This window comes from Mesoplodon mirus (genome assembly GCF_964341445.2).
Source record: "Mesoplodon mirus genome assembly, chromosome: 9".
NCBI lineage: Eukaryota > Metazoa > Chordata > Mammalia > Artiodactyla > Ziphiidae > Mesoplodon > Mesoplodon mirus.
The window spans coordinates 53,512,808-53,538,484 of record NC_138985.1 but is presented as its reverse complement, the minus strand read 5'-3'; the positions used below and the strand labels follow the sequence as shown (position 1 = coordinate 53,538,484).

At 39.6% G+C, this 25,677-nt stretch overlaps 1 protein-coding gene across 8 annotated transcripts in view; it reads right to left on the bottom strand.

Moving 5' to 3' along the window:
- ICA1 (islet cell autoantigen 1) overlaps positions 1–25,677 on the bottom strand; it is a 146,862-nt gene that overhangs the window by 95,145 nt on the left and 26,040 nt on the right. For all 8 annotated transcript variants that reach the window (XM_082632530.1, XM_082632528.1, XM_082632527.1 and 5 more), the window contains 3 exons: positions 24,361–24,433; positions 18,632–18,755; positions 14,489–14,687 (listed from right to left, as the gene is read on the bottom strand). In XM_082632530.1, the coding sequence (XP_082488656.1) occupies positions 14,489–14,687; positions 18,632–18,755; positions 24,361–24,433 (396 nt within the window). The remainder of the gene's footprint in view (positions 1–14,488; positions 14,688–18,631; positions 18,756–24,360; positions 24,434–25,677) is intronic.

Below are 25,677 nucleotides of genomic sequence, written 5' to 3'. Positions count from 1 at the left end.
GTATTTAACATGCGTAAATTAATTCTCGGAACTGTTTGCTACATGCTCACAAAGCAGCATGATCCTGAGTAATCAACTCTAGATATTAACTAACCTGAGGCTCCATCCCAGCTCTTCCAGTTTTCTGAGTCAACCAGAAGAGCATTAAGGAAAGTTTAGTTCAAATGGGAGAAGAGATTTAATTAGCAAGGTTAATATTGATTGTAGATGAGCAAAGTAAGTGTATGTGAGTGTCAGTGATATACAAATCTCTAGGCTCTAGGGTTTAAGCAAACATTTATGATGAGTACCAAAAAGCACCATAATGCTTAGTATAGTAGAATTTGGGGGGTTTCATTTACATGACTTTTCCATATAATTCAACTTTATTTTTTAAAACAACTTTAAAAATAAGAAATCTTCATACATTCGACACCTGTCTTCAGGGATATCTTGTCTTGTTAAACAGAACAAAATCACCTTTTTTGATGGATCACTCATCATTGGAGCATCAGTTATTCCACAGTGGTGTGCTGGGAAAATATGTCTCAAGGTGTGATCCATGGACCCCAGGCAAGGAAATCACCTTGGAAGCTCATTAAAAATCAGACTCAGGACTTGCCTGGTGGCTCAGTGGTTAAGAGTCTGCCTGCCAATGTACAGGACATGGGTTTGATCCCTGGTCCAGGAAGGTCCCACATGCTGCGGAGCAACTAAGCCCGTGTGCCACAACTACTGAGCCTGAGCTCTAGAGCCTGCAAGCCACAACTACTGAGCCTGTGCTCTAGAGCCCGCAAGCCACAAGTACTGAGCCCGTGTGCCACAACTACTGAAGCCTGTGCGCCAAGAGCCTGTGCTCCGCAACAAGAGAAGCCACTGCAATGAGAAGCCCGTGCACCACAAGGAAGATTAGCCCCCGCTCACTGCAACTAGAGAAAGCCCGCATGCAGCAACGAAGCCCAACGCAGCCAAAAAAAAAAATCAGACTCTTGGGTCCCACCTCCGGCTTCCTGAATCAGAATCCTTAGGTGGGACCCAGAATTCTCCATGTCCAATTCACTTCTCAGAGGATTCTTATACACAACACAGGCCAGAGAGGCCCTAACTCAGGGTTAGTTGGGTACGTAGGAAAATGTCCTTTACTGAAAATGTGGCAGGAGGCCACCTATCTTTCTGTGCCTATTTGTTGTAGGGTCTCTGTTACTCTTCTCTTATGACTACTAATCTTTCTGCAGTGTACTGGCTTTAAACCTACAAGCTGATACACAGGATCCTTGGCTGAGTGCTGGCCTTTGTGATGTCAACTTTCCATCCTTGAGCCTTATACCATCTGTTCAGGCTTGGGGGCTCTAGAAAGTATACTGCTGTGGGATTCAGGCACCTGGCCCCAAGGAACCCATGTGGAGACACCAGCCATTTTACTGAAAATTGCACTCACAGGATAAGATGGAACAGGAGAAATGCTAAAAGCCAAACACAGAACATGACTAGATGTTCAGAAGGCAGACAGATTGATGGGCTGGCTTGGTGAGAAGTAAAAAAAATCTGAACAACTCTTTAACGGTACTGGTAAAAATGAGCCCTTGGGATCAGAGAAAATGAGAACAGAAGATGTGGAACGTGCTGGAAGAGGTAGCTGCTACTTTAATGTGAGGCTAGGTCTCTTCCACCACAGAAACATTTTCTCCCACAGCGACTAAGCACTACATAGGGATCCCTTTATCGGATTTGGGGGAACTCAAGGCAGAGGTGGTGGGAAGATCATTGACTGTGGAGTCAGAGGACTTGGGTCGAATACTGACTCACATATGTGGCTATGGGCAAGTCAGTCAGACCCATGGCACCACAGTGGTCTTAGCTGTGAAACAGGACAAAGAATTCATGCCCTCACTGAAGAGTTGTGTAGCTCCAATGAAGTAATGAATATGAAACAGCTTTGTAAACTGAAGACACCTTACAAATATTTAATCAGAAATATCCTGCACTGTATACATATTTAAGTTGCTGCTACATCTTATCTGTAAGACAGAATGCTAAGAAAAACCCTAGGCTGGGAAAAAATTCAAATATGTTAATTATCTTAACATAAATAAACTTATCATATTGTCCAATATGGAGCTTAAATATCTGCTGTGCTTTTGTATCATGAAAAAGATAGCTTTAAACAAAAAATGAACAGTACTTCGAGTTTTGCACAACTGATATTTAACATTCTCTTGAAATTGGTTGTTCTCATTTTCTTGATTGAAGAATAAGTGAAAAAGTCAATCAAGTCTTCATTCCATTTTCAAAACCCTCTTTCCTAACATCAATTTCTTAATGTCTACTTTACTTACATGATTTATTAGCTGAAATTGCAAAATGGTGGGGGAAATGGGAGCATGCCAGGGAGAGAAGAGTGACAAGTAGGTCAATACAGTATCCAAGAGGTTTGCCCAAACCTAAAATACACTACGGATGGGAAAGAGGGAGGTTAACTTAGGAAACTTAACCATTGTCTGGCTTCACTTCACTACTTTTAGTTGTTATCTTTTCATTGTAAAGTGGAAGATGTGCAAACATTTTTTTAAGGCAAAGCTAGTTCTTTCAGCAGAGAATTAAAATTAAAAGCAGACGGAGGCCCGGATAATAAGTAGCAATAAATGCTTTTGCTGACATAGCTTCAATTTACAAATCACTGGCTTTTCCTGGCAGCGCTTGGGGAAGGAGGGTGAGGAAGTATCGCCTACACAGCCTGGATGAGGAAGATATGGAAAGCTTTAAAATTAAAGATGTGTTTCAACTTCTTATTCTAAAACACTTGATTTATGGTGACCATGATAAAATTCCAGTGAAACCTGAGTATGCTCTGCAGCCTCTGGAAACCCTGGGAGTGACTATGTCCTTACGCCTTCCCTGTTGTATCTGATTTTGACCTGTAGACTTTGTGAGTGGAAGCCCAGTCCATAATGTGTGCACAAAAATATGTGTGGTTTAGAATCTGCATGTATTTCCATTTTTTTCTACACTTGAGCAGCAGAAGACCCTTGTGAGAATATGAAAAATAAACTAGTAATAAATAAATACTAGGAAGCCAAAGGGATGTAGATTGATTTATGGCAATTGATATTACTTCTTAAGAAATTTTAATGACAAACATAAATACTCTTGGTTTAGATTCTAAAACCTGGAAGACTACCAGTGAAAAGGAACTGATAAAATTGCTAGATTTAGAGAAGAGAGTTGAGAGATGCTATAGTGAAAAATTTTCTCTGAGCCTGTTAAGTAGCATGAATGAGAATAAGAAGTGGATGATGAACACAGAACAAGTCATTGAAGGCAGCAGAAAACCCCCAAGGTAAGAGATCAAATATCAACCTATAGATGCTGCAACCCAACTCAAAGGCCCCAGCATGGGTGGAAAATGTGAAGACAATCCCCTCTGAAATAGTGGTCCTCTCCCCCTTTGATTCTTCTTTGGGAAAGGATTTTCTCTAAATTCTCACTTGGTGCAAAACACAGAATTCATTCCTTCTAGGACGCAATTGAGGGGGGATGGAAAAAGTTATTTTTCTACTTCTTCACCTTTTCCCAGTCCCTTGAGGAGAAGCATAACTGCGTATTCCAGTTCTCTTAGAACAGTGAAGGCTTTTAAAGGAAACTTTCTCATCTTTCTTGATTTTGGTGGTTTTCCCTCAGGCGTTGTTTTTGATCCTTTTATTCCTTGGTGACTTGGCCACCTCACATGACTCTCCCTGCTGACGGCTTTCGAAAATGACTTCATCCTCCAACCTCCTCCATCTGGCTGCCTGTATGATATCACCTTTGGAACTCAGCTTCCCATCTTTGCCTCTAACGCCTGTCTTCTCTCTTCCCTTTATTATTATTAAAAACAAACCAAAAAACCCTCCTCATTTTTGTCAAATCAGGAGAGTTTTCTGTCATTATCCCTTTCCTTCTACCAAACCTTATCTGTTCCCACTGTAATCTCATTTATTCTCATTATTTTTTATACGTATTCTTTTAAGGATAACACATGCACATGGCACAAAATTTAAGAGGCACAAAAAGGAATATAGTAAAACTCCAACCTCATTCTCATTTCTGCTTAACTCCTCTCATCTCCTCTCTAATCTAGTCCCCTGCCCTAGAAGCAATTACTATTGCCAGGTTCTCCTGTATCTTTCTTTCCCTAATTTAAGACAAAAAAAAATTGAAAGGGAACAAGATCCTAAATGTAATATATTTTACTCCACTAACTTCTTTTCAGCTTTCTGTCTATTTGAGAAATTTCTTCATTTATTTCCCATGCATTCATCTATGGGCTTTCCATATGGTTCTTCCTCCCTAGATGTGGGTATTTTTCAAGTCTCTGCCTGGACCTCTCAGAACATGAACTAATACCCATGAACTATTTTTGCTCATAAGAATGCAGAGTCCCATCTCTAAAGGCCCAGGGGGGAAAAAAAAAAGATTTAAAAGAACAAAGCAGAAAAAAAAAAAACCCATCCCTCAATTTGTTTATATAATTAATCTATCTTGAGTAGTATCCCTTATTCCAATGTCAGCAGTCACCAGAAGAACCACAGTAAGGAATCAGCATCTAAATGACAATGGTTGTCTCAGAATCACAGCTGGGGAGTGAATTTAAATAGATGGATGGACAGATAGATGGGTAGTTGGATAGAAAGAGCCAATCAACTGTGAAGTGTTACCAAGCCCTAAAATCATATTTCATTTGATGAGAACAACAGAAGCCTGATTAATGCATGTGGGAATTTCATTTCAAAGTTATACCAATGGCCTTTCAAGGGCCCGCTTCTTCTTAGGGCTCCCTAAGTCCATGTAAAATTGGCCAGTGTAAGATTTTAGGGCTCCTAAATATGAGTTTCATTTATCTTGTATAATGATTAAGCGTGGGATAATTGTTGAATAGGAAACAGAATTTTTTCACTTGGGATAATACTCTTATACCCAGAATTGTCCTGAAAAGTTTATGCTAGAAGGGTAAGCACATACACTTTGATGCTTTCTGTTTAAGGTTTTACTTTTACTAAAAACTCATTAAAGGAGGCAAAGGGAAGCCTTCTGAGAGGAGTGAGCTGAATAATGCATGCTTTAGTGAGCAGAGCTACTATGCCCAGGTCATATACTGGGTCACATGGGGGCCTCCCTGGCTAATTTCCCTCTGAGATTAAAATTACATCTGTCCCCTAGAAATCAAGGAATCATCAAATACCTTTTTTTTTTTTTTTTAAATCTCAGAACTGTGAATGGAAAATACCAGTTTTCTACTGACTCATTCTTTTGATTGTTCAAACACTGAGGTGTGGATGGACTTGGACTTGAGATGAAGGAGATTCTGAGTTTTACTGACAGACAGGAAAACCTGTGAAACCACTGACAGTCTATGACTCCATTATGCGGCCAATACTGCTCGGATAAATCTTGTCAGGAATGCTTTATTAGGGGTTCACAAAAATAACTCAATCATTTAAAAAGTGGTATTCAAATTCTTTCAATATACCTTGATGACAAACTAACACAGAACCCAGGTGTTTTCCTAAAGTGATTGTGATTCAGAGCTTTCTTTCTGAAATATGAACTCTCCATAGCCAATTTGTAAATCCAGTTAGATGTAAAAGTGACAGTTTAGACAACCATCAAATCATTATTTTTTTCTGTCACTGAAAAGTCCGGTTGGAAAGAAGAATGTATTTGAAGAAAATTCCTCTTAACTCAAATAAAAGTAACTTTCAGTGCTATAAAGCTATTGGCATTCAGGCAATAGTAGATGCATTGCTCCTGTTTGAAATTAAATAAAATCCACATTCTATTTTGTGTGTCTAAGTAAACCACCATTTTGTAAAATAAGAATAATAGCATAGTGGAATAGATCCCTAAAGCATAAATATTTAAAAAGAGGGTGTTAAGTTAACCCACCAGGGTGCAACTGTCTTCTTTTATACTAAATTCTTGAAGATGGTAAAAATTGCAACCAAGTTACCATGAGGGAATAAGAGGACTAGCTGGGAAAGATGATATTTGAGCTGTTAACCGAAAGGAACAGGGTAATCTAGAGGGATATACTGACATGACAGACTTGGAGACAAACTATAGAGACAGTAAGTAGTATATCATACTACTTGAATACAGTAATTTTCCATTAAACCATAGTCTAAAATGACATCTTCTACAGGAGCTACCAAAAGGAGACAGAGGCAGATGGAGTAGTCTGTGGTTTCAAGAAGGGGGGAGGGTGTCATGGGCACCAGCCACCCCCCCGAACCTGAAGCCAAAAACACAATGTGATGAAACATGGAAATAATGAATTCATCCGAGAGATTCTAGCTGCTGAGGCACTGAGAAAGCCATGGTTATAAGATTTCGATCTGGAACCTGATGGTTCTACTCAGTAAAATCTGTATGTTTTGTATATTATCATCCACGAAATTCTATAGACCAGGCTTGCATATGCCATCCAAGACATGTAAGTCTTAGGAAGAAAAGCCAGACAATCTGGCAAAAGGAAAACTACCTTTGGACTGGATCAGTTCACACTTTGATAATGAACTTTTGCTCAGAGTCCATTCTGAAACTTGAGAGTTAAGCAAGCTTTTCCTTCAAGCAGTTAGAGAAATGCCATATGCAAAGATTTTATACCTCTCTCAAGACAGAGGAAAAAAATCTACTTTAAGCTGACACGTTAGCTTTTACGGTATTACATACGTTTATTTTTTTTAAGTCCAAATATTTACCATTCTTATAGAAATTAGACAATATGAATTATGAATTATTTTTTAAAATAAGTGTATTATGATTATTTTTTTGGCTGCACTGGGTCTTTGTTGCTGCGTGAGGGCTTTCTCTAGTTGCGGCGAATGGGGGTTACTCTTCGTTGTGGTGTACGGGCTTCTCATTGCGGTGGCTTCTCTTGTTGCCGAGCACAGGCTCTAGGCGCACAGGCTTCAGTAGTTGTGGCACGGGGGCTCAGTAGTTGTGGCTCACGGGCTTAGTTGCTCCGTGGCATATGGCATCTTCCCAGACCAGGGATCGAACCCATGTCCCCTGCATTGGCAGGAGGATTCTTAACCACTGCGCCACCAAGGAAGTCCCTGAATTATGAATTAGTATGTGTAGATAGTATCTTCCAAGATGATAACATCAAAATCAAATGACTCCTTGCTTGCATAGCCTGAGTCTCAATTTTATTCAATGGCAGGATTAAATAAAACACTAAAGAGAAATTATAATACTAAAAATAAACTATATTTGTTTATTATGTATATGGAATTAAAAGTAGGGTCTTGAAGAGTTATTTGCACACCAACGTTCGTAGCAGCCTTATTTACAATAGCCAAGGGATGGAAGCAACCCAAATGTGTCCACTGATAGATAAACAGATAAATAAAATGTGGTGTACACATACAATAGATTATTCAACCTTAAAAAGGAAGGAAATCCTGCGACATGCTACGACATGGATGAACCTTGAGGACATTATGCTAAGTGAAATAAGCCAGTCACAAAAAGAGAAATACTGCATGATTCCACTTATATGAGGTAATCTAAAGTAGTCAAATTCCTAAAAACAGAAAGTAGAATGATAGTTACCAGTGGCTGGGGGAAGGGAAAATGGAGGGTGGTTGTTTAATGGGTATAGAGTTTCAGGTTTTCAAGATGAAAAAGTTCTGGAGATCTGTGTACAACAATATGAATATACTTAACACTACTGAATTGGACACTTAAAAATGGTTAAGATGGTACATTTTATGATAAAAAACCATCTTCAACATGTACTGGAGGTGCTTATAAATTAGAGGACAGCAAACACTTTTCTGTAAAGGGGCAGAACATAAATATTTTGGCTTTGCAGACCACAGTCTCTGTCCTTAACTACTCGACTCGGCCATGGAATTGTGAAAGCCACAGACAATAAGTAAATGAATGGGCATGGTTGTGTTAACGAAAAAAACCTTACAAAATTAGGCAGCTGGCCCATGGGCCACAGGTTTCTGACCCTCGTGAAAGTATGAATATCTAAATAAGAGACAAATATTAACACTTTGTAAACACCAAGGGCTCCTCTACCCAAGAATTAGGAGTGAAACATTCTTGTTTTCCAGAGTCCAAGATTAGTGCAACAGCAATAGGCCCAAGCAAACACAACAAGACCATAACTTGCTTGTAGTAGGAAAACACTACACAAAAGGAAACGTTAGCCCTGCTCAAGTGTATATGCTTCTTTACTGATGAGCTTAATGATTTTAGAGCTTAACGATTTAGAGGAAAACTACAAATATTACAGCTGGAAGAGAGCTTGGTGATCATCTAGTACCTACCCTCTCCTTGAGTGGATGAGAAATTGCAACCGGCTTATCACCCCAATCGGAGCTGCCACAGCTGGTGTAGGCAGGGCTGGGAACAGAGCATACCACCACCCCACTCTGAGGTCATGCTTCTTCCTCCTCTCTATTTCCAGTCACTAGCAGAAGCCAGTCAGCCATCAGCTCTGCAAGAATTAGCTGTTTCATGCATGCATTTCCAAATGGTCTTGGCTTAACCCTGAAACTAATTTTTGCTCTTCACCAAGTTCAGTGGAGAAAATCAATAAAGACATACAAGCCCGCAAAGGCCTCATCTCATGAAATTCAGAAATGAAAGCGAGGGCATAATGATCTGTTCCCCTCCCCATCGTGCCATGTGAAAATAGCATGTTTTTCTTTTGGCGTTTAGGTAGTATAAAGAAACAGCAACCCAAGGGTGGAGGCTAGCAGCTAGATTCAATCTTCTTGGGGACCACAAAAAACAGGCACCCTGGTTAAACAACCAAAACAAATAACCAGCACACATCAAATACCAACAAATGAAAATGGAGGGTTGTGAAACAGATACGATAGTGTGTGCTAGTTTTACAAAAGGAACTTTCACCTCATCAGAGGACTCAAGCCAGTGCAGAGAATTTCAGAACCAGAAAAGACAGAGAGACAAGGGGTCAAATCCTCCCTCCGTTTTCATGTATGAATTGGGCAAAGCCCTGGGAGTCAAGGTACTGCCTTCACAGATACTTACTGCTGGTCTACTGTATGGACCCAATCCTGACATTTTCCACACTCACTCAACACAACTTGCTGGGTGGATCCCCGCCCCGCCCTTGGCCCTGAACAGAGGCAGAACACTGGGTTAAGCCTGAAAAGCTGGATGGCTCAGGCAAAAAGGAAAGGCCTTTATTGCAGAACAGGGAGATGGCTGAGCAGTGACATGCCTGCGTTACTTGGCATCTCCAGATCCCATGGGACCTGCCCTCAATTGCTAAAAGAGCCCGACCTCTGACAAAGACCAATGATTTCAGCAGTAATTAATGATACTGTCAAATTAATTAACCCAAGTCTTTGTCCACAAGAAGAAAACCCCTCTGATGTCAATACTGCTGTTAACTAGTCCTTGATCAAGCTCCACAGACCCAACCTTCAGTGGGGACACAGGGACACCACTGAAAGATGACTCTAATATGTCCGCACCTATTAAGCCACCAACATTTGTTAACAAACCTTCTCACGGTAACATACCCTTCGATAATATGTCTAGCAGATTCACAGCTCTCCAAAATCTAGCATTCTTTGAAATAGATACAAGCTAGAGAACACCAGTGTATCTTTCACATTCCCTACAATACCTTTTTGATACCCTTTTGAATTACGGTGATGAAACACAAGACAAATGCTGTAGGATTTCATTAAGCCACTTAATAAATGGCCCTCATTAAAACGCCAGTTCCCTTGTCCTTGTCTATAAGGACTCCAACTAATCCAAATGCCCACATATACATTTCCATATTATCTCTTTAGAGGATTCAGAACTATTTTCTTACACCTAGCACAGCTTTTATTCCATTTAGAATAATTACCCTCTATCCCATTTCTGACTTTCAGGAAAAACAAGACACTTAACTGACCCCAGGAGGACTCTCTCAAGGGCATCAGGCTGCAGAAGCTCTTCTGTGAGCTCACAACTTAAGCTGATGTAATCTGCTACAAGAAGCTGACTTCTATTTTTAAGTTATACCCTTTTACTCTGCCTTCAAAGGGCACATATATCACACGTTGTAACTGCTCATAAAATACTTTGTGGCCTCCTCTCCCATCCATTTCCCTCCTGGGGTGCATCACGCTGTCAGGAGTGTTTCCAATGGCAACAGCAGCCCAGCCCTGCCCACTTAAATGCATCCACCACTTCCCATTATTTGGTTCTTAGGAGAAGAGCTACACACGGCCCCACTCTCCAGGTGTCTTGTTTACCATGGTAATTTTGACAAGGAACAGATGACTAGCAGGGTCCTTCTTGAGGGCTGAGATCAAGCTTTTCCACCTCTTTGTATTTCCATCCCCAAAGATAGGCACTTAATAAATGCTTAGATTCCATATATATGGAATCTAAGAAAAAAAGTGTCATGAAGAACCTAGGGGTAAGACGGGAATAAAGACGCAGACCTACTAGAGCATGGACTTGAGGATATTGGGAGGGGTAAGGGTAAGCTGTGACAAAGCAAGAGAGGCATGGACATATATACACTACCAAACGTAAAATAGATAGCTAGTGGGAAGCAGCCACATAGCACAGGGAGATCAGCTTGGTGCTTTGTGACCACCTAGAGGGGTGGGATAGGGAGGGTGGGAGGGAGGGAGACGCAAGAGGGAAGAGATGTGGGAACATATGTATATGTATAACTGATTCACTTTGTTATAAAGCAGAAACTAACACCATTGTAAAGCAGTTATACTCCAATAAAGGTGTTAAAATAAATGCTTATTAACGTTGCCATCAAGAGCTCTGTCATCGGGCCCATGTGCTCAAAGGGGTGAATGAAATGAAATGAAATGAAAACGGACCAGAATGAAAACGGATCATTTGCTTTGTTTAATTTTAAGTTTTTCATTCATCATTTCGGTCATGCTCACTGGGTGTTATTTAAAAAGTTGCTTAGCATCTTGAAAACACTAGGAAAAAAGCCTTGGTTGGAAGTGAAAGTACATTTGATCTTGCTCTTCATTTATTTATACATATTCTGCTCATTTCTAAAAACGAATGAAGAGCTCTGTAATTAACGTGGTGCTGTTACTGAGTCTGGCGGAGGTCAGAACAGGACATTTATTTCTCTCTGGTCCACTTCCCTCTTCATTCCCTGGGTACCCCTGTCTCGTCTGTGGCTCGCCCAGCCTCAAGGCTTGGCCCCTTCCAATCCCTTCTCCCCACTGAAATCTGAGCGAGCTTGTGAGAACACAGATTGGATCATTCCCCTTCCCTTCTCAACACCCTTCACTCCCCTAGGCCCTCAGGGAGATGTCCCTTCAGCTGTGGTCTGCTTATCTGCCCCCAACTCCCTTTGCCTTTCACACTCTGGTTGCAGGGACCTAAAAGGAGCTAACCTCGTCCTGTTTGCCTTCACCTAAAGGCCTCTGTCCACGTTGCTTCCTCAGACTGGCACTCTGCTCTGCTGTCCCTAGTCCCTCCACCCTGCTCCTTCCCTCTCATCCTTCAGGGCATCCTTTAGACGCCACTTCCTCCAGGAAGCCCATCCTGGGTGTTCCTGTGGCACCATGTGCTACCTGAGACAACGGTTCACCTTACCACACCGTGTTTACTTGCTCCGTCTCCAAGTGACTGCCCGGGACAGCAGGGCAGCCTCTGTGTCTGCTCACTCACTACTGTATCCTGCTGCAGGTGGCCTGGCACAAGGTGGGCTTCAATATCATTTGCTGGATGAATGAATAAATGAATAAGTGCACACTAAAGATTGCAACCAGTCGCGGGGTGGGGGGCCACACTTGTGAAGTATGAATTAGAATGTTGTTTCCTCAGAAAGTATGAACCCAAAGAACAGAATTTAGTTCAGGATTCATCAGTTAGAATGTGAGGGAGGCAGCTGGCTCTGAGGAGACTAAATTCCCCCTCCCACGGTGACTCCAAAGGAGCTGGACTCCAAAGGAGCTGGACCACTCTCCCAGAGGACTCAGAAAACACATTTCAGTAACACTTTCCTGAGAGATAAATGGAGACTCTGTTTAAAATGGAATCCCACTGGGACAAAACACTAAAGCTGACTCAAAGTTAAGATTCATGTTATGAACTCCATGCATACAGCAACCTCCACAATTTAAATTCATTCCAAAGAGGGCAGCAAGCCACAAGCTAATAATGCTACTTCTTACCTGCAAAACCGTATATATCAATTTCCAAAACATTATAAGGTCAGTTGCATGTGGTGGGAAAGCTCTACAGGTGTGAGAAGGCATGAATCTGGCACTCAAATGCCTTGGCTTGCTTCTGGCCATCTGATATGGGCGCTAACTTGGACTAGGTGCTGGGCTGGCTCTGGGATTGTGTCAGTAAAGAGAACTAACCGTGTCCCTGTCCTTGTGGAGAGTCTAGTCTAATCAAATATACACTTGAATACAGACTTCTTTTAAAAACATTATTTCCCTAAATTCTAAGTAGGCCATGTTCAGCTATTAAATTAAATCCAGCACACATGGGATTGTGGAGTAAGGCATTGCTTCAGCTACTTCTGCATGGCAAAGGATTTTTTTTTTTAAACCCATATTTTCCAAAATCTACAGATTGATGACACTACAGAGTGGGTAATGTTTCAACATTCAAACCAAATGACAAAGGGCTTGGTTTATTTCATCCTTACACAGCTAGTAACCACCCTTCAAAACAAAACCAAATAAACACAAAAATTTCACGTGAAATTCTCCTGCCTTCCAAAATAATTTTATGTTTACTTTATTACCTAGCACATAGAAAGTGCACAATAAATGTTTGTTGAATGAATAAATCACAGGAGAGTTGTTACTATGATGCCTTTGTCAATTTTAGGTATGTTCTTTAATTCCCTTCCTTTCCTCTCTTAAAGAAAAAATTATGCATATTTTCTAGGATTCTGACTTTCACTTCCCTGTCTGATCTTGTGCTAGTTACTTAGGTATCGTTTTCCTCCTCTGTAAAATAAAATCTGTGTCTTGGTTATTGTGAGGCTTAAAGGAGGTAACAGATAGACAGTGACTGGCATTACACCCTGCAGATAATGTTGGGTTTTTTGTTCCCTTTTTCCTTTTTTAACCTTTCCACTCCTTCCTCCTCCAACCCCCAAATAAAGTGTCAAAGACAAACCAAACTACTGGCCTGATTAAAATGTCAGGAAATTTCAAATGTAGCCTGGGCTTGCCAACATCTAGCTATCAACCTTCAAAAAGTTTTATTTACTATTTTGGGGCCTAGGTTTTCTCTTTTATAGAATGAGTGCGTTTCACTAGCTCATCTTTAAGGAACTTCTCAGTTCCAATTTTCCATGAGCTCAGAAACCTGCCTTACTAAGGAATTGGATATTGCTAACACACTAATGCCATCTACGATCAGAAAGAAAATGGACTATGAGTCCCTTCATAGAGATGGATTCTAAATTACAAACCAAAGTAAAACTTGTCTTTTAAAAGAATTTGTGTCAATCTAATACCTGGGTCAACAATTGGTGACCCTATTCTTAAGCAACAGAAGGTCCCTCTTTTCCCCCACTCCACACATTCCCCCCATCCTCCCACAGCCCACACATCTAACCTCCTGCACACCAGCAGGGTTCCCATTCACAGCTCTGCAATGATGTACTTAGAAATCTAGGTATTTTAAGCAATACCACAATTACAAATGGATCATTTGAAATGAGTTAGACAATTGACACAATATTATGTCAAACCTAACATTTGCTTGATTTTTTGGTCTTTCATACCCTGAAATATATCCAAGTCGACCAAACAAAGACCTACCAAGGTTATACACACACACACACAAAAATCTCGCTGCATTTTCATAAATATTCAGTGTATGACTGCCACCTAGTGGTGCAATGTATCCTCGCAGGACCAAATCTCCAAACAGCTAAATGGACACGGACACTTAGACAAACAATGAAACACTGTTCCTCTGCTGCTCACCAGTCATTTCAGGGAAATTTAAGAGCATATCCATCTCCTCAGCTATCTATTTTGCCCATACAAATAGCTGAAGGGTCTACTGCACATGGAGTCAATGCCACATTATTTAATCCTACAACTAAACGCAACAAAAGCGCATTATTACTCTATTAATTTTAATATTCATTAGCAATTAAAAAGGATTTCCCCAAAAGTCTGTTCTTACCTTCCAGTTTCATTTGGTCTAATCTTGATTTTTAGTTATGCATGAAGAAGCATCTACAAGTGACAGCCTTACAAAAAGTGCACATTACATGAAAATCTGACTTTAATTAAAACCAGTTACTAAATCCCAGCAATTTCCAGCTGTCTCTTCTATCTTATCCTTAGAGAATTATAGATCACATTAATTGGTATTCTGTCACGTAAAGAGGCACCAGCAATGATTAATTGCATCCTTGGTGCCTTTGATTTACATCTTCTTTACTAGAGGGATTCAAATCACATCTCATTACCTTCCAGCAGGTACCCCTTTTGTTAACCCTCATGAAATCTCCTACCTTCCTGAACTTCTCCATTTGCTTGTAGAGGTCTGGATCAAGCTCCTGGGACACATCCTTCATCCATAATAACGCCCCTCTGTATTCAGTCCGGCACTGCTCCATGCGGTTCACAGTCAGCCAAGTGTCCGAGATGGCCCGATGCCGAAAAGTCTCCACTTCTTGGTGAAAGCGACACAAAGGATTTCTCAAGGCCAACCTAGACAAGAGGGTAAAGCCACAATATTGAAACTAAGAGGGCCATCAATTTGAATCCTTGATAGTTTACCAGTATTAAACTCATGAGCCTAGAATAGTGCCTGAAACATAGTCGAGGCTGTAGAAATACTTGCTGAATTATAACTGAAATGTATGAGAACTGATGAGTCAACCAGAGATGATTATCCATGTGCTGATCCCTTAGATTACTGTTACTTAACTGTATCACTGGGGAGTCTCTCCATTAGTATTGTTGGGGGTGGCCTCATGCCTGGGCAGAGTACTTGTTTAAAGCTGGAACCAATCTTGTGTTAACGGAGGAAGGTCAAGGCATGACTATTTCCCATTTCTGCTCTTGGCCACTCCCTGCCTTCTGCCTCCCTGAAGCCTGGCTCTTTGGGAAGGCATGGATGTGTGAAGGATGAGGTCTCCCTGTCTAGGCCATTCTGGATTACTCTCCAAAGGCCAGGGCATCTGCTGCTTGCTTCAATAGTCACAGAGAATGAAGTACAAACAGAAGCATCTTTAAATGGTCTAGGAAGCGGGAGAAGTACATTTACTGAGGGTCTGCTGTGTTAGGCACTTTCAGATAGGTTATGTGATTTGATTCTTATTAAAAAAAAAAAAACTTAAGGATACTACACAGAAATGAATGTATATTATACAACGAAGTGGGTATAAAATAATTATAATATTGGTCATAACATTACCATTATTTATTCAGCAAAAATTGTTTGATGCATATCAAACTTTGGATAAATATTTATTTGGGAGGGGAAGGAGGATACTGCTTCTTTCATCTCCCTCCCCCAAATGAGTAATGTCAGATGAATTATACTCTTAAAATACAGTAGTCTCCATGAAGCTGTGGGGCATAGGTTCAAAAAATTAAAGATTAGTATTTACACCTCAATTTAAGTGCAAACTTGTTAAGGTGAAGGGAAAAATGGTGTCAGTGAGCTGAAGGCAGCTCTTGGCAGTTCCATCCATGTCCGAAGACCTGTGGAGAGCACTCTAAGATTACAGATGGGGCAATAAACTGTGTAAAAGAAAAAATTCCTTTTACTATTTTCTCTGGTTTTCCTCTTATCTGTAAAGCATCATTGTTAAATATTCAGACTTCTCTAAAAATAGCTTGCTCACATCATTCTACTTAGATGTTGCAGGCTGTTTTCAAAAACATATTGTTGTGCCATAAAGTAAGCTTGTGTTTTATCACCATTGGATAAAATTTAATACTCACTTTTCATCAAACTGAATGGGCTGTTGTAGCAATGACTACCAAATAAGTCAGTAAAACAAATGCTGGTATGAAGGTTTATAAAAGTGGAGACTTCTATTTAAAGAAAGAGTCCTCAGCTGTTCCTCTAAGGATCCTGTTCATTTCTGGTCTCCTTTATCTCTTCCTTTAGAGTTTGCCAATTTTCCTAAACTGGCTGAAACAGAGTCTTGTGAATAAAATATTCTTGATTTCTTTGACTGTTATAAAGTTAGAAACCTTTGAAGATATAATGACATGATGATAGGTGTTAAGATCTTGAAGAAAAGAAAAAGGCATACAAAGTCACCTCATTTTTTTATGTAACTTGTTTCATATAAAATCAGAAAGGTGAAAACCCATTCACTTGTGATGTAAGGGACTGAGTCTAGACCAAGAAAAAATCCAATAACTGGAAACATCAAACTTCAGTGAAAGACTGGCCCACGTTTCCATTCATTAAAATCTACCCAATGGGAATAATTAATAAAGCACCTAAAAGTCTAATCCAAAGACGTTTATTCTTTAGTAGGAAAAGGTAGAAGTGGACACTAGCGGACAGAGGGCTTGAGTTAAACGTATCATGGCATGCCTAGATAATGGAATAATATGTTATGGACGGTTTTAAAAAGGTATATATGGACATAAAAAAAGTTAGAATTATTTGAACAAAAAATCAATTTGCTAAATAATCAGTATGCAATACTATCCAAAAATTGTATGGTATGCTGCTGTTTATATTAAAAATATATTCTGGCAAATCCCAAATTATGTCCATTCGAGGTTTGAGAATTCAACTTTATGGGAGTTTTACGTAATCTTCCTACTTTCCTCATGTGCAGAGAACTAGTTTGGATTTCATGTGCCTGGTGAGCAGTTGAGTACCATGGAATCAGAGTCATCTTGTAGGAGGCCACCTTCTAAATTGCAAGCTGTCCAAGCTACATTAATTTATGGATACAGGGCAGTTTGCTGGTTTACAGTATCATTTACATTGTTTTGGTTGATTTCTTTTACTGTTTTTGTCTGTATCCAAAGGTTAGACTATATAAACTTAAGGTACCATATGCTTTGTGAGATAACTTTGTACAAAACTATGAAAGTGTACAACTGGATAGCAACATTATAAAATAATTATATGATCAGTAACAGTAACTCTTGTGGTGACTGTGTCCAAGGATTTGGCTTGTTTCCCATAAATGGATGGTAATCTTGGCATGAAGGTACGTATAAGAATTTTTCCCACTGAAATTAGTGATAATTATATGTATAATTTAAAAAATATATAATGCTTATGTATTTATAAATAAATATATAAGAATTTATGAAAGATTTTTCAAGAATCAATGATCCTTGTAAGACTGGGGCAAGCGAATATGCATTGAAAGTATCTATCAAGGGGTTAAAAGCAAGTCAATCTCTATTAGCAAAATTTGAGTTGTTTTTAATTTTCTCCTTTTGGTTTGTTCCTGTTTTAAAATTTTTCTAGAATAAGTATGTATTATTTTTGCAAGGAAAACAGTTATAAATAAGATTAAAAGGTGCAATCAAAGATTATAAACAAACACTTCTCTTGGAAAACTGGGGTAGAGAACTATTGGAAATTGTTGCATTCAATTATGAAAGTTGGGGTCCAAATGTCATTAGAGAGAACCAGAATGCTCAGGAGGGGGAACCACTGTAAAATGAACACATTTGGTTCTCTTTCTTTCCACCCCACCCTTCTTGGATCTTCATAGTAACACCTGTATAATAGGTGGTGGCCTGCTTTTGGCCCACTGGGAGAGAAAGCAGTAAGGGAAAATTCACAGCAGAAGAAAATGTTGGACAGTTTGGGTGAGTGAAATTTTTGTGGCCCAAATATTTTTGGAGACTACCTACAAACCTTATTTAGGTATAAAGTCTGCCTAATATTAGTGAGTGACATTTTGGGGGGCTTGTTAGCTACTGGGGAAGGAGGAGGAGAGAAGGAATGTCACCTTCTCAGATACAAAGTGTGACTCTATGCAGTGGTTTCTGTTTATTCTACATGGACCTTGAACGTAAGTTATGGTAGTGTTAAAAAAGAAATCACTGATCTATTACAATTTTCTCTGCACCAGAGCTTCTCAAACTTGAATGTGCATGGAAAACAACTGGGGACCCACTAAAATGCAGATTTGGATTCAGTAATTCTGGGGTGGGGCCTGGATTCTGCATTTCTAACAAACTCTCAGGTGAGGCTTTTGATGTTGCTGATCCAGGGTCTGAGCAGAACCGTGGAGGGCATCTTGAACAGCACCCCTCTCAAGTTAACTGCCCCCAGAGGGCACTCAGGGAACCCTTCTGCCTGGTCTCATTAGGCTCTTGCTTTAGTCAGCAGCTGGAAGGGGACTGGATGGATTGCTGTGAGCAACACTGAAGGTCAAATATAAGCCTAGGATAGCACTCACGGTGACTGGTGTATAATTATAGACCAGAAGAAATATGAACACATTTTTCAAAAGTTAATACGGAAGGAAAAATATTATACATGTTATCTGAATCAGAGTTAAGTACGAACAGACTAACAACTGTGAACAGAGGAGCTCCTCAATCGCAGGCAAGAGCCTTCTAAAGGCCAGTAGGAGGTTCCCTTCATGAATGAGTGGGTCCCAGGTTCTCAGGAGACCTCCCCCAACAACAGAGCCCCAGTGCAGGCCACACACCTTTGCTGGGAAGAAAAGCAGAGGGCCTTTCCTGTTGCTTGCATCATTTTTCCTGCTCTGGTTTTATCTTGGAAGCCTTGGGATCGGAGAAATTTTCCCAGTTCGTTTTCTTCTTGAGACAAGACTGATGGAGAAAAGACCAAAAGGAGCCATGAACAATGAACATTTTTATTACAGAGAGGAGAGAGACAAATCACAAGGTCCTCTCTCTTCTAGAGGCAAAAACGAGACGAAATTAAATCCAAGTGGCAGGCTACAAGGTAAGCCTCCACCGCATTTAACTTTCATGCTGTTCTTCCATTTACGAAACGAGAGATCAAATTCACTTGAGTGCATCTGTCAGTGGGTTTGGTGCTCTGTAATCAGAACCAGAAAATGACCTCTGTACTGAAAAGCGAGCTGATAATGTGCTGCTTCGAGCTGAAATAAAAAAGTTGGGTTTGTCAAGTATGACTGTGGGAATCTTTTGTGGCTGCCTATAATGTAGGGCCAGTTTCCCCCTATTATTCCCTCTTCCTGACTTTTTGATCCCTGCTTTCTGAGTTACATTCCACTTGATTGTAAAGCAATTCAAACACCTTATCCACGGCATAGGTCTTGGCTGGAGCAGGGGGTGGAGGTTGAGGGTATGTAGGTAATTATGTTGGTGACTTGGTGGATTTTTTAAATGCAGAGCTGGAACCCAATCTGAATTGCTAATGCCTAATCTTGACCTTACTCTTTGTTCTTATTTTATAAAATTGAGGTATAACTGACATACAACATTGCATTAGTTTCAGGCGTACAACATAATGATTCAATATTTGCATATATTCGGCCTTATTTTTTAAAGACAACCTCAGAGGGCGCTATTGGTGAGAAAGTGACTGGTACAAGCTCTCTACAGACTGATTTGGCAGTAAATATTAAAAAGTCAGAATTGTATACATCTTTTGACGTTGTACTTCTGTTAGGAGTAAACTACGTCCTGAGGAAGCAGTAAAATGGGCACAAAGATGTATATACAGATATAATCATAGCATAGTTATTTATAGTAGCAAAACATTCTCTTTCCCTACCTTGGGGACTGATTTGATCAATGCAGTGCATCCACACAATGGATGCGTGGGCTGCTAGGCAGCTACTGGTCCGAATACACATTCACCAACAGCTGAGCCGCAGGCAAGCAGTGACACTGAGCTTCCCAGAATGTTTTTTTCTCTGAACACAGACTTTGCTAGGGACATACTTTGAACACGACTCTTATTTCACATTTCTGTATTGACGCATTTACCAATCATTTGTCTCTAAAAATGCTTTCTAAATGCTACCAGGATTCTTGTCTGTTTTCATGAACAATCCAGAATTCTTTCAGAATGCATCCCATTCCTGACACTATCCCCCCAACAACAGCTGTAAAACATTAGCCAGGAACCAGGAATCCAAAAGTGAAGGCTAAAGCTACTACTGCTTCCTTATTAATTAATGTTGAGCTTATACTCAACATTCCACGGAGAAGAGGCTTTAGAATCCATTCTTCCTGATGGTCAGTGACTACCCTCCTTCCTCTTCTGTTTCTCAAAATCAAGTTCATTGGTTAAAGCCTAGCTCAAAAGCTACTTCCCCTGTGAAGCAGGTGATCCCTCCTTCTCTGCGACAGCAACGCCCTCTCGGCACCTGGTACTGGGGTGTCCGTGGGTGGGCAACGCGTCTATCTTTCCCGTGAGAACCTAAGCTTTCTCAGGACAGGGACGTCATCCAAACTATGGATTCCCAAGGCTGAGCATAGAGTCTTATTCAGGGCACTAATTAAATGCTTGTGAAATTGAACTAACTATAACTTTTGCCTTGTTATCGCTGTATACTTCACTCTAAATATTTATCTGATATTTATGTCCTGGTTCTAGGTCATTTTTAAAAATTCCTATAATTATATGAAGTTTTGTTGTTTTTTAATACCTTCCATTCTTCCTCCTCTCCACTTACTAATATGGGACTCAACTGACAATAAGGAAAAATTTCACACTTTTGTTTATAACAGTATGAGGCTACTGTCACCTTTTTTACCTTGAAACCTCAAGTCACATACAAATGAACGCATGAACTTAAGGCTAGGAAGAAACCAATTCATGGTACCTGAATGACTACAAGGGTGGTGAAATGTACTCTTTGCTAAATAAACCTAAGTAGATTGAAGCACTTGAGAATTCATTTTTGGTTATTTTACACACTTGAGGATTAAACTTGGACTGGAAGACAGTCATTTTAAGAGCTGAAATCTGGTAATGGGCAGTGCTGCTCAGAGGGTGGTGGAAAAGGTTTGAGTGGCATCAGGCTACAGGTTGGATGACTTAGTGATGACTGTGTCATCTTCCAAGAAGGGATGTTCATTCCTTAATTTTAATTTTAAAATTCAAATACTGAAATAAATTTATAGAAGTTTAAAATTCAGGTACAATACAGGTTATCAGATAACTCAAATGTTTCTACTTATAAGGTTTCACTCCACTGGGACTTAATTCAGAGACAAATAAAAACCTTTTCATGTTTAACTCCTAATTAGATTTTCAGATGTGCCCTGAAAAGGGAACCAAAGAACTACAAAACCAATTAGCTTGGCAGCATTAATTCACTTAGCACAAATTTACGGATGATCTCATATGTACTAGGCACTGTTCTTGTCACTGGGAGTAAAGAGATGGACAAGACACATGAGGACCCTGCTCTGTGCAGTTTATGTTCAAGCGGGAGCAGACAGAAAATAAAAAATACAAAACTCAAAACAAACTCAAAACACAAAAAGAAAAATACCAGATTGGGGGCAGGAGGGTGGTGAGTAAGAGAGAGTGATTGGTAGCTGCTTTGGGCTGGGTGGTCAGGGAAGGCATCTCTGAGCAGATGACCATTAAGCTGAGCTCTGAAGGATAAGGGGCCACTAGAGACAATGAGGGCAGGGACATCCCAGATGGAGGAAACAGTGAGTGCAAAAGGCCTCAGGTCACATCGTGGGTAAGAGCAAAAGTGGCTGGAGAGGTGAACTGGGTCAGACTGTGTAGGAATTTGTAAGCCATGGAGTAGAAGTATACATCTTATTTTAAGTGCTTATTGGAGGCTTTTCAGCAGAGAAGCAATATGATCCAATGTACATTTTTATTTATTTATTTTTAAAAATAAATTTTATTTATTTATTTTTGGGTGCTTTGGGTCTTCCTTGCTGTGCATGGGCTTTCTCTAGTTGCGGTGAGTGGGGGCTACTCTTCGTTGTGGTGACTTCTCTTGCTGCAGAGCACGGGCTCTAGAGCGCAGGCTCAGTAGTTGTGACACACGGGCTTAGTTGCTCCATGACATGTGGGATCTTCCTGGAGCAGGGCTCGAACCCACGTCCCCTGCATTGGCAGGCAGATTCTTAACCACTGTGCCACCAGGGAAGCCCCAATGTACATTTAAAAAAAACCTTTATTTTGAAATAATTTTAGGCTGATAGAAAAAATTGTAAATAGGATACAGAGTTCCTGTGTACCCTTCTTCCCCTAATGTTACATAACCATGGTAGAATGATCAAAATTAGGAAAATAACATTGGTACAATACCACTACCTAAACCACAATCTTATTGAATTTTCCTAGCTTTCCCATTAATGTCCTTTTTCTTTTCCAGGATCCCACATTGAGTAGTCAAGCCTCTTTAGTCCCCTTCAACCTGTGACCGTTCCTCAGGCTTTTTTTGTCTTTTATGACCTTGATGCCCTTTAAGAGTACTGCTCAGGCATTTTGTGGACTGTCCCTCAACTTGGGTTTGTCTGCTTTCTCATGATTAGACTGGGGTTACAGACCTGGGGGAAGGAAACCGCAGAGGTGGAGTGCCCTTCTTAGTGTTTCATAGCAGGGCTCCCGGAGATCAACACACATTATTACTGACGGTGTTAACCTCCATCATTTGGTTCATGTCATGTCTACTGGATTTCCCCACTGTAAAATTATGATTTTTTCCTTTTGTAATTATTAAAAATTTGGGGGGTAAATACAGAAGACTATGTAAAGATCCAGTTTCTCCTCAAACTTTCACTCACTAATTAAAACATCTTTCAGTGAATCTTGCCTGCCACAGTTCTTACTGTGGTGTTTACCTAATGGTGATTTTGTGGTTCCCTCATTCTTTCTAGATTAATTGTAATTATTTTATAAGCAAGAACTGTCTCTTCTCCCCCATTTGTTTTTTTTTTTAGAAATAATAGCAGCAATTAATATGTGAATGGATATAAGCTTAACACAAAAGTCAGATATATTTTTATTCTCCAGCAGCAAAAATATAGAAAACATAATTAAAGAGAGGATTCCACTTAGAACTGTATCAAAGAAATATTACGTGCATTAGAATAAATCCAAAAAGTGATACCCAATACCTGTAAAGGAAAAATTCTAAAACCCTGTGAAGCAGTATTCAAGAGTAACCAACTAAAAAGATATAAACTATGTTTCTGGATAGGAAGACTTAATATCAGGAAACTGTCAGTTTGTTTTTTTGTTTATTTCCATACACACTTAATGGACATTTATCTTACTTCATGGGTTCTAACCTAATACAATCAGTTATTTACTTTGTTGCTCAAAGTGTCCCAGCTTTGACCACTGGGAGCTCTGGGAGATTGCTGACTGCTCTCTGACTGCAGTGCAGATGATGGGCTGGAGAAGGAAAATGTGGAGGCAGGGAGATCAGTTAGGAAGCTGAGGCAGCGAACCCAGTAAGAGTGATGATGGTGGCCTGAACTAAGGCGGTGGCCGTGAAGAGGTACAGGAGGGAGAATCTGAAAGCAAAGTAGGTGACAAAATGGACCAGCATTTGTGACTGACTGGATGTGGGACAGAGGAATGTTGGGGGCAATGTGTCATGTGTCTGGATTCTTCATACCCAAGACTATGGAGTTCTAGCCCTGGAGAAGTCTTAGCTCAAACACTTAGTAAATAGTAACACAGATAATTTACAAAATTCTGCCTCTAAGTCCTAGGATTTTGTACTTCTGAAAAACAGTCTTCATAAAAGATTACTAATGAAGGAAAATGCCCAACTGTTAATTTGTGATTACTGGAAAGGGGTTTGGCAGTAGTCATAAACAGACAAACTTCTCAGAGTTTAGTCTCAGAAATACAGAAATTGTACTCTTAAATGACCTACAAATGGAAATTTAAAAACATACTAACATACAACTTGATATTTAGTATTTCAGAGACAACTTTGTTGGTAATGATTTTAAGATGGAATGACCATAGAAAAATCTTGTTCCCTAAAAAACCCAATATCTGACATAGAAAATGTTCAGGAAGAAGCGCTGTCAACAAAATATAGTCAATGAATTAACTGTAAGTGCCTTCTCTCTCCATTTGGTCATTTTAAAAGGAACAAAATTGGACATAAGAGAGCCTGGGCAATCAGATAAAAACAACGCCAAATCTCAAGATATAAAACTGAGAAAACTCTTTTATAATTAGGAAAATAAATGGCACGTACTTATCCATGGTAGACTCAATGTAAAATTCTTCTGTTATGGTACTTGCATTGAAAAACAGCCTATGTAAAGAATTTCTGATAAAATGATTAAAGACCCCACCCCACCAATTAAAGAGCAAAGACAGACACTCCTAAACGGTAGTTTCCTTGTCTTGCTTCCTAAACATATCAAATTATATATTAAGGCAAAATATCCAATTTCTTACTGTCTATTTGGTCAATATTCACACTTATGGCATACTTACAACAGATTCTCTTTTGATAGAGTACAATTGCTTTAGACAAGTCCAGACAGGTTCTCTGAATCGAGTGAAACAGCTATAATAAAAATACAAACAAAATAATAAACAAAACAGACAACAGTGAAATAAAAAATAATTATATTGAATATAACCATAGCGTTTGATTTGCTCACTAAAAACAAGATTGTACGCCTAAATGAGCTTGGTGTTATGTGGTGTACTGAACAGAAAATGTGACCAAAGCTTTTAAATATGCTCCTATTTTTCTATATTTATTAGAATTCATCAGCTCTGCGATCTAAGTTGAGATCTGCAGAAGGATGATTTCCTCCAGACATTGAAATAATAGCTGAAAACCAGAAATCCTAAGTGAGGGGCCCAATTAGAGGACTTGGTAAACCAGAGACCCAATATTCCTTCATAATCGAATTTATTTCTTTTACCACTTACTGTCTTTTTTTTTTTCAAATGGAAGATCTGTCAATTAATCATCATATTTAAAACACAACATTAGCTTATTTTGTGATCCTAATGCATTTTATGGCATGCTTAAACAACTCTATAAAAACAAACAAATATCAATCAGCTGAATGTTCTGTCTGCTTTGAAGAGATCTGGTAAAATGGAGTTTAGCTAGCAGCTCCTATCACTCATTATTTTCCCAGTTATTTCATAAAATATACAGAGAAGAAACCTAATGTCATGCTATGGCCATAACAGAGAAAATTAAGGGAAAAGCAGGTGGGCTGTATGGAGAAGAATCTAACTAGATTTTAACTTATGGTGGTTCTGGTCTTTGCTTCAGAAATGGAGACAGTTCAAGAGAAGACAGAACAATTGTAAATCAACTATACTCCAATAAAAATTTAAAAAGAAAAACAGAAGACAGAGCAGAGACTTCACACTTTCTCCACCGACTCAGAGACCAGGGCTGCTATCAATTAGAAAACCTGGTAGATGTCTCTGAGGAGCCATCCAGGGAAGCAGGGCAAGGCATTCTTCTCTCTCCCCTGGCTTACTGGCCATGGTGATATAGCAATTATGCCCTAGTATTACAAAGCACTTCACAGTTGAGTCAAAACAGAAGATTGGCTTCATAATATAAATGACCAAATGTTCTAATAAAAATGAATGCATGCATATATACTTAAAAGATTAAAAACCATTCCTATGAATGCTTAATATGATAAATCTTGGTCATGTAGAGTATAAATTTTACTAAATCTCATTTCATTACACTTCATCCTCTACCTATTTAGGGAAATAAAAAAAACCCTTTACCATAAAACAAAACAGAAAATCAGCAGTCTGAGTATGTTC